At 41.5% G+C, this 12558-nt stretch overlaps 2 protein-coding genes across 3 annotated transcripts in view; both read right to left on the bottom strand.

Moving 5' to 3' along the window:
- Nucleotides 1–3988, bottom strand: part of MARCHF8 (membrane associated ring-CH-type finger 8) — a 66507-nt gene extending 62519 nt beyond the window's left edge. For both annotated transcript variants that reach the window (XM_032142587.2, XM_032142612.2), the window contains exon 1: nt 3887–3988. In XM_032142587.2, coding sequence (XP_031998478.1) covers nt 3887–3988 — 102 coding nt within the window. The remainder of the gene's footprint in view (nt 1–3886) is intronic.
- ZFAND4 (zinc finger AN1-type containing 4) overlaps nt 1–12558 on the bottom strand; it is a 156886-nt gene that overhangs the window by 314 nt on the left and 144014 nt on the right. Inside the window, exon 14 of the transcript XR_009212850.1 lies at nt 3887–4066. The gene's annotated coding sequence lies outside the window, so the exon portion shown is untranslated. The remainder of the gene's footprint in view (nt 1–3886; nt 4067–12558) is intronic.

The following is a 12558-nucleotide window of genomic DNA, read 5'->3' as shown; positions in this document are numbered from 1 at the left end:
ACTTGAAACTCACTCTGCTTTGCTTTTAAGGGTCTTTTCCCCAAAAGTTCTTCATTGAAGAACAATTGATGGGGAATGAAGTCACTTTTATCAATCTACCTATGATACATCTGAATCCAGAATGTGCCCAAATACCTTCATTTTGAAGCCTCTTGAATAAGACAGGAAAAGATAAACTGCCTAGGCAGGTATACCACGATTTGATTAATCAGTAATTCCAAGTATTCCTTTGTTTGATGACCTGATTTATTCCCTAGAACAATGCAGCATAGCAAAATTAAGGGACATAGTAAATGTAGGGGCCTTTCCTTCTTCAGAGTCGAAAACTAGCTGCTCAGAAATGTGAGTGCGTGAACAGTTTTAGGCTCAAGTGTATGTGGAAGGTAAAGATCTGAAAATGGATTCGTTAAAACTGCCCATGCTTCTGCTCCTTTTGGAAAGTCTGCCTGTGCCTCCCAGACATGGTGCAAACCAATGTTTACATAAGATAACAAAAAATTTGGAATCAGGTTTAAAATTATATGAATACCTAGGACGTGTGAGATAACCTGCCCATTGGCCTTTAAATTATTTCATATAATTTACTGTTTATTATTGTCTACTGCGACGCTTTCTTCAGCTCACTTTCGGCAAGCATATTCTTTTATTTCCCAAAACTTTTGATTTGAAAAACTTTAAATCTACAGAAAAGCTAAAAGAATAGTACAATGAATACCTGTCTGTCCTTCACCTAGATGCATCAACTGCTATAAAATTTGTCCATTTACTTTTTCTTTCTCTGATACACATATTCTGATGCATAAAATTAACCATAATTCTATCATTATCATCTAAAATATAGAAAATACCCAGCTTTCCCAGTTGTCCAAAAAACACGCCTTATAGTTATTTATGTTTTTAACAGGTTCCATCAAGGTACACATGTTACACTGGTTGTCTCTTTAGTTTTTTATAATCTAAAACAGTCCTCCCACATTTTTCTGTTTTTAATGATAAACAACGTTTTAAAGTCAGGGGTTCAAGGTTAAATTTCCCCCAAAAAACTCTTCGTATTAATTTAACAAAATAATTTTTTCAGTTATTATCAAAGTTTTGTTGGTAAAAGATGCTAGCCTTGTGACTGTTAGATTTGGGGAGGGCCACTGAGGCCAGAAGGACAGTATCTGGGAGTGGACACACTGTGGGAGTGACTATCTCCCACAAAGTAACCATTTCATCTCCACCACTTTCCAGAAAATAAGCACTCTTCTCCAAGTTCAGTAAGAACCCAAGGTCACACTGCTAATTAGATGAAAAGACCTTTGCTCTCAGGGAACAGACATCTACACATCTTGGTTAACAATCCTGAGGTGTAATACAAATCAGTTGAGCACATCTTTCCCAATTTGGGTGTATGACTCTGCTTAGAAGTGCTAATTAGGTACACAGCTAGTAATACATAAACACTATACCTTAATCAGCCTAAGCCTAACTCAAAACCAAAGCCCTGAGGCAAAAGATGCTATTAAGGTGTCCTTGTAACTCTACCACTGTTCATGTATTACCTGGACAGTGTGAATCCAACAGCAGTCCCCTGCTCTGCTTTTAAAAAAAAACAGGCTTCTAAAATGTAAATTGAGTTCTTCAGAAACAAACATGAAAAACACACAAATTCAGCATTAGGATGACTGGATGAAAGGGATGACAGTTCATTCCCTATGCAAAAGTGGCATGGAAGATATAAAACACTCCAAGCCAGGTGTGATGGCTCGATGGCTCGTGTCTATAATCCCAACACGTGGCCCCCCCAAGTGAGCTATAATTGCACCCCTGCACCTCAACATGGGCAACAGAATGAGACCCCTGTCTCTAAAAACACAAAACTATTTGATGTACAAATGAATGAAAAAATGTGTGTGCAGTCTATATTCATATGCAAGCATTTTTTTTAGAGGAAACAGAACAATATGGAAAAAAATATACAAATGACTATGAATAAGGCATTTATCTTTGGAGCTGTTTTATTCATTTGTAAAATAAGGAAGTCATCTCAATAACATCACATATCAAAAGCCATTAACAACGATTACAGGATACTAGGACCGTAGTATTATTTACTGCAATCTCTGCATTAAAAAATAAATTAGGGGCCCAGTAGGGTGGCTCACACCTATAATCCCAACACTTTGGAAAGCCAAGGTGGGAGGATGGCTTGAGGCCAGGAGTTTGAGGCCAGCCTTGGCAACATAGCAAGATCTCATCTCTTCAAAATAAAAAACTTAGCCAGGCGTGATGGTGTATGCCTATAGTCCTAGCTATTCAGCAGGCTGGGATGGGAGGATCACTTGAGCCCAGCAGTTCAAGGCTGCAGTGAGCTATCATCATGCCACTGCACTCCAGCCTGTGAGAGTGAGACCCAATCTCTAAACTAAATAAATAAAAACAAAGAGTGAAAAATAAATATATTTGAGTGGTTTTCTTATTTTCAAGTTACTGACAGAAAATCTGAAAAATTATCTGCCACCTAGTTGTCCAGTTCACACAGGACAGCTACAAGAGAGTAATGACAACCAAGAAATCATAATCATCAAGTCCTACAGTGATACCTAGACAAACGTATTCATACACCACCTTGACTCAACTTACATGCAACACACTGAAACCAACCGCAAATGCTTCACTTACCACATAACCAGACAAGGCTCTTGGTTTTACCTAGATTATGGGAACTCTTAACTAGCAAACTCTCACTAGAACAATATACACAGGGGTCAGCTACAGTTATTCTGTGCATTCCTTCCATCTCTAAACTCTAAACAAACAGCAAACCATTACCAGTTCTCAAGTTTTACGTGAGAATTGGCTGATATAGGTAAGCTGCTAATATATAAAATAGCTGGAATCGATAAATAAAAATGGGCTCCACTGGACAAAAATTTACCTTTCAAATCAAACCTAATATCACAATTGAGACCCTAGAAACACAACCACTATTTTCATCCTGTGCCATTGCTGCTGAAGCTCTCATGGGGCCCTGCAAGTTCCTGGTTCAACTGCTCTTCCACTACTGCCACCTCATCTGGGCTCCACGACACCCTGAACTGTCAGGCTGCCACTGGGTGTTCAAACTATCCCCACACTAAGGTGAGACAGAATAGTTTCTCTTTCTTCCCAATACCAATCAAAATCCCCATTCTACAAATAATTTTAATGCTATTTATTTAGACCTTAAAAATCCCATCAAATAGATAAATTCAATAAGGCTTTATTAAATAACCACGTACAGTAAACCTGCAGTGAGGGTGTATATCAAAAAGAATCTCCCTGCCTGGCCTAACTGTTGGACATTTTCCTTTTTCTATTCCAAACAAGTTCGTATAGCTTCCTCATATACACACTATTATGGACTAAATGTTTATGTTTCCCACAAAACTTTTATGCCGGAACTCTAATCCGTAATGTAATGGTATTTGGAGGTGGGGCCTTGGGGAGACAATTAGGTCATAGGGGTGGAACCCTCTCCATGGGATAAGTTCTCCTATATGAACAGCCACATGACAGCTTGCTTCCTTCCTCTCTCCATGCCATGTGAGGACACAGCAAGAAGGCAGCTGTTTATAAGTCAGGAAGTAAGACCTCACCAGAATCCAACCATGCTGGCACCCTGATCTCAGATTTCTAGCCTCCAGAACTGTGAGAAATAAATGCTTGTTATTTAAACCACCCAGGCTATGGCATTTTGTTACAGCAGCTAGGGCAGACTAAGACACATATTAAGAAATTCCAGCCATCTGCTGTCCAAATTTCACACTACAATGAATAGGGAACTAGCAGCATCATGTTCTGAGAATCCAAAAGACTTAGTCACAGTGATTAACCAAAAATAATCAGGTAGATTTAACAGTACCTGTTCTTCCCTCTCCTTTTCCTTGGTCTTACTTCTGTAGACTCTAGCAGAGGTGGCATCCTGGGATGGAATGGCAGAGATCTGATGCAGTGGCATGCTCATCCCAACCTCTTATCTGGTCGTCTTCTTCAAAGAAGAGAGTCTCCACTGGTAGAGTCATTTTGGGCCATGGATTTCAAGCTGAGAGAAAATGAAGAGAGAATAAACATAACTCAGCTAAAACACTTTAAATTTCCAAGAGTGAGCTTAACATTTTGTATTTATATTCATATGTATATTTAAATAAGTTACAGCGACATAAATGTTTGGTCTTCAAAAACAATAGAAGATGAATGTCTAAGGGGAAAATTCTAACACTTCTCATAATAAGATGGGAGCACTTGAAAGAGGCAGGTGGATCATGTACACGTATAATTAGAGATTAATCTTCCATTGGCTGCTTAGGTTTAAAACAAAGCAGTGCCACCATTTATTTTAAGAATATTTTTGAAGTTAAACTTTTTTTTATCATGACCAAGCATTTGTCCTGAAATAAACAGTGATCTTTCCTTAAAACCACTGCCTGTGAGTCCACATAATGGTGAGATCAGAGGTTAGGAAGTCCAAATTAAACTCAAGATATCTATGATCCATACTTAACCTTCCAAAAGTAGAGACTAACTGTTGGCAAACTTTTCTTACAAAGGGCAAGATACATATTTTAGGCACTGTGGTCCAAGTGTGTTCCAGCAAATTAACTCTGCCACTGTAGCATGAAAGCACCCATAGAGAGCGTGTAAATGGGCCGGATGCGGTGGCTCACGCCTGTAATCCCAGCACTTTGGGAGGCCAAGGCAGGCGAATCACGAGGTCAGGAGATCGAGACCATCCTGACTAACACGGTGAAACCCTGTCTCTACTAAAAATACAAAAAATTAGCCAGGCATGGTGGCGGGTGCCTGTAGTCCCAGCTACTCAGGAGGCTGAGGCAGGAGAATGGCACAAACCCAGGAGGCGGAGCTCGCAGTGAGCCGAGATCGCACCACTGCACTCCAGCCTGGGCAACAGAGCGAGACTCCATCCCCCCCACCCCCCCTAAAAAAAAGAGTATGTAAATGAATGAGCATAGTTATGTTCCAATAAAACTTTGTTTACAAAAATAGGCAGCAGGCTAGATTTGGCCCACAAGACTACAGTTTGCCAAACACTGCTGTAAAGGGTTTTCTAGGGAATATGAAGGGTCACCATGGCATGCCTGAGAACCATGAGAAAGGCTGCCTTTAGGTAAAGTAACAGTATACGCATAAGCTGTCTTCGGTGATTCCAGGTACCCCTGCCCTTTTTCTGGTTTTCTCTTACGCATCCCCCAAAATGTCTAATAATTGAATTGTGTGTTGTTCTTTCTCCCCACTTACCCACTGAGATCTATCCAACTCTGTATACAAAACCAATTAAACGTAAATTATCCAGAAGGTTTAATGTAGTAAAATGTTTCATGTTGTTCAAATTTTAACAGAAAATGGAAGCCTTCAACCAAAAGAATGAATCTCAAATTTGGAGATTTTCATTTATTAACCATGTGCTAGGGTAGGAGGTGGGGACAGGTGAGGCAGTAGGAAAAGGTAGGGTAAACAACAGGCCCTGACAACCCCAAGGTCACATTTGATAAGCAGTCACTTATTCTACCTCTCCCAAAACTCAACTGTGGATCAAAGGCAGGTGTTTGTAAGGCTGGTGCCAACTCTTGGTAGTGTCCCTAAGCAAGCAGAGGAGCACCAGGACTCACAAAATGGCTTCCTTCACACAACTCTAGAATCAATGAACAACAAAAAGGAACAAAAACTGGGAGGGATCAACACATAGAAGAAAATTAGCTAAAAGAATAATCTGTTTATAAAGTCTAGTTTTACAGTAAGTGAGTGATCATTGATAATAACAACAAAAAAAGGAAAACAGAATAGGTGATGTTAGTGTCTAGGTATCACACACCACCTACTCTATTTCAAGACTTTGATGAGGCTGGCATAAGATGGAGCACTATTGTGCCCAAGAAACAGTCTGAATGTTTGTATTCAAGCACATCACACAAGACAAGAGGCACTTACTGCGGAGCTGCCTTATACTCCCTGGGAGATCACAATAGATAGTGGTAAGCAGTTTTTTCATCACTAATGCACTAAAGTCCTCTATTACAGATGACAAACTCCATGGGGCCTCTTGGAATACTTGGTCAAACTGACCATATCCACAGCCCTATACCTATCATGCCAATAGCTACCTGTGGTGCTTCTGATATAATCATCATTATTACATCACTGGTACATGCCCATGACAAGCCTGAGAAGGGCTATTTATAGCACAGAAACACAGATGCAAGAGGGTCTCAAATTTTTTGCAGTTTTGAAGGACATCCCTCCTCACTGCCATTGAAGTTAGTCTTCTGATATGTACCACCACCACAAAGCAACAGACCTGTAAGTTTGCCTGAAACAATCTCCCTCCTATGCCACACATATTTAGGATAAAAATGAGTTTACAAACAAACCATAAAACAGGCCATGCCATTTTTTATGTGAAGATATACATGAAAAATATAAATCATATATTACATTATTTTCTTTGCATAATTTCCAGACATCTTTTACATCAACTAAATTAATCTTTACATACAGTAACAGTTAAACCTCAGTACTATGCCTGACAATCCAGGCATGAGGGCTTCAACTTGACTAATGCTAACTTGCAAAATACAGCACACCTAACATGAACATTCACATCTAGAAGAGATACTGCCAAAGCTGGTTGTTGAAGAAACTGGAAATGGATGTCCCGTGTTCATGGATCAGAAGACTTAATATTGTTAAAATGGCAATTCTTCCCAAGTTGATATAGTCAAAGCAATCTCTATCAAAAACTGAGCTGACTTCTTTACAGAAATTTGACAAGCTGATCTGAAAATTTATATGAAATTCAAGGGACTCAGATCTGCCAAAACAACCTTGAAAAAGAAGAACAAAGTTGGAGAGCTCACATTTCCAGATTGCAAAACTTACGACAAAGGAACAGTAATCAAGACTGTCGTATTGGAATATGAATAGATATATCAATGGAATAGAATTTAGAGCCCAGAAATAAACCCTCATATCTATAGTCTGCTGATTTTCAAGAAGGGTGCCAAGATCACTTCTTGGGGAAAGAGTACTGTTTTCAACAAATGGTGCTGGGACAACTGGATAGCCACATGCAAAAGAAATTTGGATCTCTTCCTCACACAAAGAAAAAACAGACAAACTACACATCATCAGAATAAAAACTTTTGTGCTTCAAAAGACACCACTGAGAAAGGGAAAAGACAGCCAGTCATAGTGGTTCACACCTATAATCCCAGAACTTTGGGAGGCCAAGGCAAAAGAATCTCTTGAGGCCAGGAACTCAAGAAAGGCCTGGGCAATATAGCAAGACTCAACCTCTATTTATAAATGTAAAAAAAAAAAAAGTGTAAAGACAACTGACAGAATAGAAGAAAAAGTTTGCAAATCATATATGTAATAAGGGAATTGTATCTAGAATATATAAACAACTCTCTTACAACTCAATAACATAAGGGCAAGGCCAGGTGCAAGTAGCTCATGCCTCTAATCTCAGCATTTTGGGAGGCTGAGGCGGGAGGACTGCTTCAGGCCAGGAGTTCAAAACCAGTGTGTGAAACATAGTGAGGCCCCATCTCTACCAAAATAATAATAATAATAATAATAATAATAATAATAATGACAAATAACCCAATGAAAAATGGGTTAATCAACATCATTAGCCATCATGGAAATACACATCAAAACTATTAGATATTACTTTAATTATGTTCATAATAAAAGACAAACAGTTAAGTGTTAGCAAGGATGTTGTGACACTGAAACCCTCATATACTGCTAGTGGGGATCTATGCAGTAGTTGTGAAAAATAGTCTGGCTCTTTCTCAAAAGGTTAAACATGTTATCATATGACCCAACAACTTCACTCCCAGGGTATACACACCAAAGAGAAATGCAAACATCTCCTCATATGAAAACTTGTCCATGAATGTTTGTATCACATTATCCATAATAGCCAAAAGGTGGAAATAACCTAAACGTCCATCAAATGATAAATGGATAAATCAAATAAGCTATATCCATTCAACGGAATCATATTCAGCAATAAAAAGAAATAAAGTACTGACACATGCCACAATATGGATGAACCTTTAAAAAGTTATGCTAAGTAGGCCAGGTGTGGTGGTTCGCGCCTATAACGCCAACACTTTGGGAGGCCAAGGTGGGTGAATCGCTTGAGCCCAGGAGTTCCAGACCAGCCTGGGCAACATGGCAAAACCACATCCCTACAAAAAATTCAAAACTTAGCCGGGTGTGGTGGCGCATGCCTGTGGTCCCAGCTACTCAGGGAGCTGAGCTGGGAGGATCGCTTGAGCCCAGGAGGTTGAAGCTACAGTGAGCCGGTATGGCGCCACTGCACTCCAGCCTAGGTGATACAGTGAGACCTTGTCTCAAAAAAAAAAAAAGAAAAAAATTATACTAAGAAGCCAGTCACAAAGAACCATATATTACATGATGACAGTTGTATGGAATGCCCAGTGGAGATAAATCTATAGAGACAGAAAGTAGAGCAGTGCATGCCAAGAGCTGGGGTAGGAATGGGTAAATGGGAGGAAGCAGTGGCTTCAATGATTTATTTTTAGGATAATGAAAATATTCTAAAATTGACTATGGTGCTGGTTGCAGAACTTTTGAGTATACTAAAAGCCATAGAAATAGTAAAAGGACTAAGATAGAGAAAATTTTAATTCTTCCTTTGTGTTATCCCTAATCTAACTAATCTAGATGACATGGAGATGGCTACTGTTGCCCTATCTCACTCACCCTTCCAGTTTTAAGAAGGCGATAGAAAGAGTACAAAGTCAGCAATCAGAAACCTAAGTTCAAATCCTGGCTCTAATTGTGGATGTTAGGCAAAATGATGAATTTCTAAACTGTTTGGTTTCCTCGTCTGTAAAAAAGAAGGGTAATCATGTCTACTCAGTTCACAGTGTTACTGTGAAGATCAAATAAGACTGCGTCCAGGCTGGGCGCCATGGCTCACGCCTGTAATCCCAGCACTTTCTGAGGTCAAGGTGGGTGGATCACCTGTCGTCAGGAGTTCGTGACCAGCCTGGCCAACATGGCAAAACCCCATCTCTACTAAAAATACAAAACATTAGCTAGGTATGGTGGTGGGTGCCTGTAATCCCAGCTACTTGGGAGACTGAGGCAGGAGAATTGCTTAACACGGGAGGCAGAGGTTGCAGTGAGCCGATATCATGCCACTGCAATCCAGCCTGGGTGACAAGAGTGAAATGTAGGTGCTCTTAACATCAGCACATCTGCCGGCAGGCTTTTCCAGGCATTTGCAGTGATTTCTCTCACTGCATCACAAAAACTTGCAGGTTTGCTTTGTTTTTCCAGAATTATTTTCTGACCCCCTATGCCTCAGTCAAACACAGATTACACAACTGGGACCTTGAATCCTTTCTAACATTTATGTACAAATACATAAGCAGCTTGACTCTGAGAGGAAGCAAGGTTGACAATCCCCTTTCTAAAAGGAGAGTGGTAGGAAAGGCCAATCCTGAAGACAACCAGTATGGCTTCAAAGTCAAACTGTTCTATGTGCTTTCCAAATGATCAACATAAATGAAGATTCTGCCCATTCCAACAACAATGCTTTGGACAAATACAGATAACAATGTAGGGAGCTAGGAGAAGACAAATGCCAGTTGCAGCATCTCAGAGAAAAAGCCACCCCAGGAAGAGTTCACATGCCTCCCTGTACCCTTGTTTGCAGGGTGCCAGACTCCAGCAGCACCCTGCTCCTCCCTGCTGTATATTCTATCTTAACATCCTGACTGGTATTGTTAGAATCAACAACTTCAGGCTAAGCCTGTCTTTATAAGGAGTACATTTCATGTAAAAAATGAGAAGTCCATGCACAGCAGCTAGCAGAAACAGAAAGAGAAAAAGCAGGAAGAGGAGTGAGGAGATCAGTTATAGACATCAGCATTGAATGATCAAAGCCAGACTTAAAGCAGCGGACAGGGAGGGAGAAGTGAGGCTATTTGAAGCAGGACTAACATAACCTAGTGAGGGATCTAAACTGTCCAATCATTTCTGGGTGTATACTGACACAACAGAGATGCACAGAAAAGCAGCAGGGGAAGGAGGTAAGCTCAATGTGGACAGACTGAGCTTCACATGCCTTTAAGAAACCAAAGACATAGGCCGGGTGGTGGCTCACACATGTAATCCCAAAACTTTGGGAGGCTGAGGCAGGCGGATCACAAGGTCAGGAGGTTGAGACCAGTCTGGCGAATGTGGTGAAACCCAGTCTCTACTAAACATACAAAAATTACCCAGGCATGGTAGTGGTCGCCTGTAATCCCAGCTACTCCGGAGGCTGAGGCAGAAGAATCACTTTAACCCAGGAGGCGGAGGTTGCAGTGAGCCGAGAACGCGCCATTGCACTCCAGCCTGGGCAACAAGAGTGAGACTCCATCTCAAAAAAAAGAAAAAAAAAAGATACCAAAGACATGTTCACAAATGCATACTGGGAGTCACCAGTATATCAAGATACATGAACATACATGGACAGAGAATCAGTCATTTATGTCATTTATGACATTACGTAGAACCAGTAAAACCAGTCATTACATGCTACAAATAAATGCTAAAATAAGATATCAATATCTAACATAAGGAAACCTCTATCTTGGGCCAGGCATGGTAGCTCAACAGCAAAGATGGAGTGACACATACAATCATGGATATCTAAAAAGAACTAATGATATGAATAATAAAAATCATGCAGGGGTGGAGCCAAGATGGCCGAACAGGAACAGCTCCAGTCTACAGCTCCCAGAGTGAACGACGCAGAAGACAGGTGATTTCTGCATTTCCAACTGAGGTACTGGGTTCATCTCACTGGGGAGTGCCAGACAGTGGCTGCAGGAGACTGGGTGCAGTGCACCGTGCATGAGCCCAAACACGGCGAGGCATCACCTCACCTGGGAAGTGCAAGCGCTCAGGGAATTCCCTTTCCTAGTCAAAGAAAGGGGTGACAGACAGCAACTGGAAAATCGGGTCACTCCCACCCTAATACTGCACTTTTCCAACGGGCTTAACAAAGGCACACCAGGAGATTATATCCTGCATCTGGCTCAGAGGGTCCTATGCCCACGGAGCCTTGCTCATTGCTAGCACAGCAGTCTGAGATCAAATTGCAAGGCAGCAGCGAGGCTGGGGGAGGGGCACCCACCATTCCTGAGGCTTGAGTAGGTAAACAAAGTGGCTGGGAAGCTTGAAATGGGTGGAGCACACCACAGCTCAAGGAGGCCTGCCTGCCTGCCTCTATAGGCACCACCTCTGGGGGCAGGGCACAGACAAACAAAAGGCAGCAGTAACCTCTGCAGACTTAAATGTCACTGTCTGACAGCTTTGAAGAGAGTAGTGGTTCTCCCAGCACGCAGCTCAAGATCTGAGAATGGGCAGACTGCCTCCTCAAGTGGGTCCCTCACCCCTGAGTAGCCTAACTGGGAGGCAACCCCCAGTAGGGGCGGACTGACACCTCACACGGCCGGGTACTCCTCTGAGACAAAACTTCCAGAGGAACGATCAGGCAGCAGCATTTGCAGTTCACCAATATCCACTGTTCTGCAGCCACTGCTGCCGATACCCAGGCAAGCAGGGTCTGGAGTGGACCTCCAGCAAACTCCAACAGACCTGCAGCTGAGGGACCTGACTTTTAGAAGGAAAACTAACAAACAGAAAGGACATCCACACCAAAAACCCATCTGTACGTCACCACCATCAAAGACCAAGGGTAGATAAAACCACAAAGATAGGAAAAAAACAGAGCAGAAAAACCAGAAACTCTAAAAATCAGAGCGCCTCTCCTCCTCCAAAGGAACGCAGCTCCTCACCAGCAATGGAACAAAGCTGGACGGAGAATGACTTCAATGACTTGAGAGAAGAAGGCCTCAGAAGATCAAACTACTCCGAGCTAAAGGAGGGAGTTCGAACCAATGGCAAAGAAGTTAAAAACCTTGAAAACAAATTAGACGAATGGCTAACTAGAATAACCAATGCAGAGAAGTCCTTAAAGGACCTGATGGAGCTGAAAACCACGGCACAAGAACTACATGACGAATGCACAAGCCTCAGTAGTCAATGCAATCAACTGGAAGAATGGGTATCAGTGATGGAAGATCAAATGAATGAAATGAAGCAAGAAGAGAACTTTAGAGAAAAAAGAATAAAAAGAAACAAACAAAGCCGCCAAGAAATATGGGACTATGTGAAAAGAACAAATCTACGTCTGACTGGTGTACCTGAAAGTGACAGGGAGAATGGAACCAAGCTGGAAAACACTCTGCAGGATATTATCCAGGAGAACTTCCCCAATCTAGCAAGGCAGGCCAACATTCAAATTCAGGAAATACAGAGCGCCACAAAGATACTCCTCGAGAAGAGCAACTCCAAGACACGTAACTGTCAGATTCACCAAAGTTGAAATCAAGGAAAAAATGTTAACGGCAGCCAGAGAGAAAGATCGGGTTACCCAAAAAGGGAAGCCCATCAGACTTAACAGCTGATGTCTCGGCAGAAACT

The sequence above is a fragment of the Hylobates moloch genome, unplaced genomic scaffold (genome assembly GCF_009828535.3).
Source record: "Hylobates moloch isolate HMO894 unplaced genomic scaffold, HMol_V3 SCAFFOLD_3, whole genome shotgun sequence".
Classification (NCBI taxonomy): domain Eukaryota; kingdom Metazoa; phylum Chordata; class Mammalia; order Primates; family Hylobatidae; genus Hylobates; species Hylobates moloch.
Note: the sequence above shows the minus strand (reverse complement) of the source record. Positions and strands in the feature narration are given on the sequence as shown.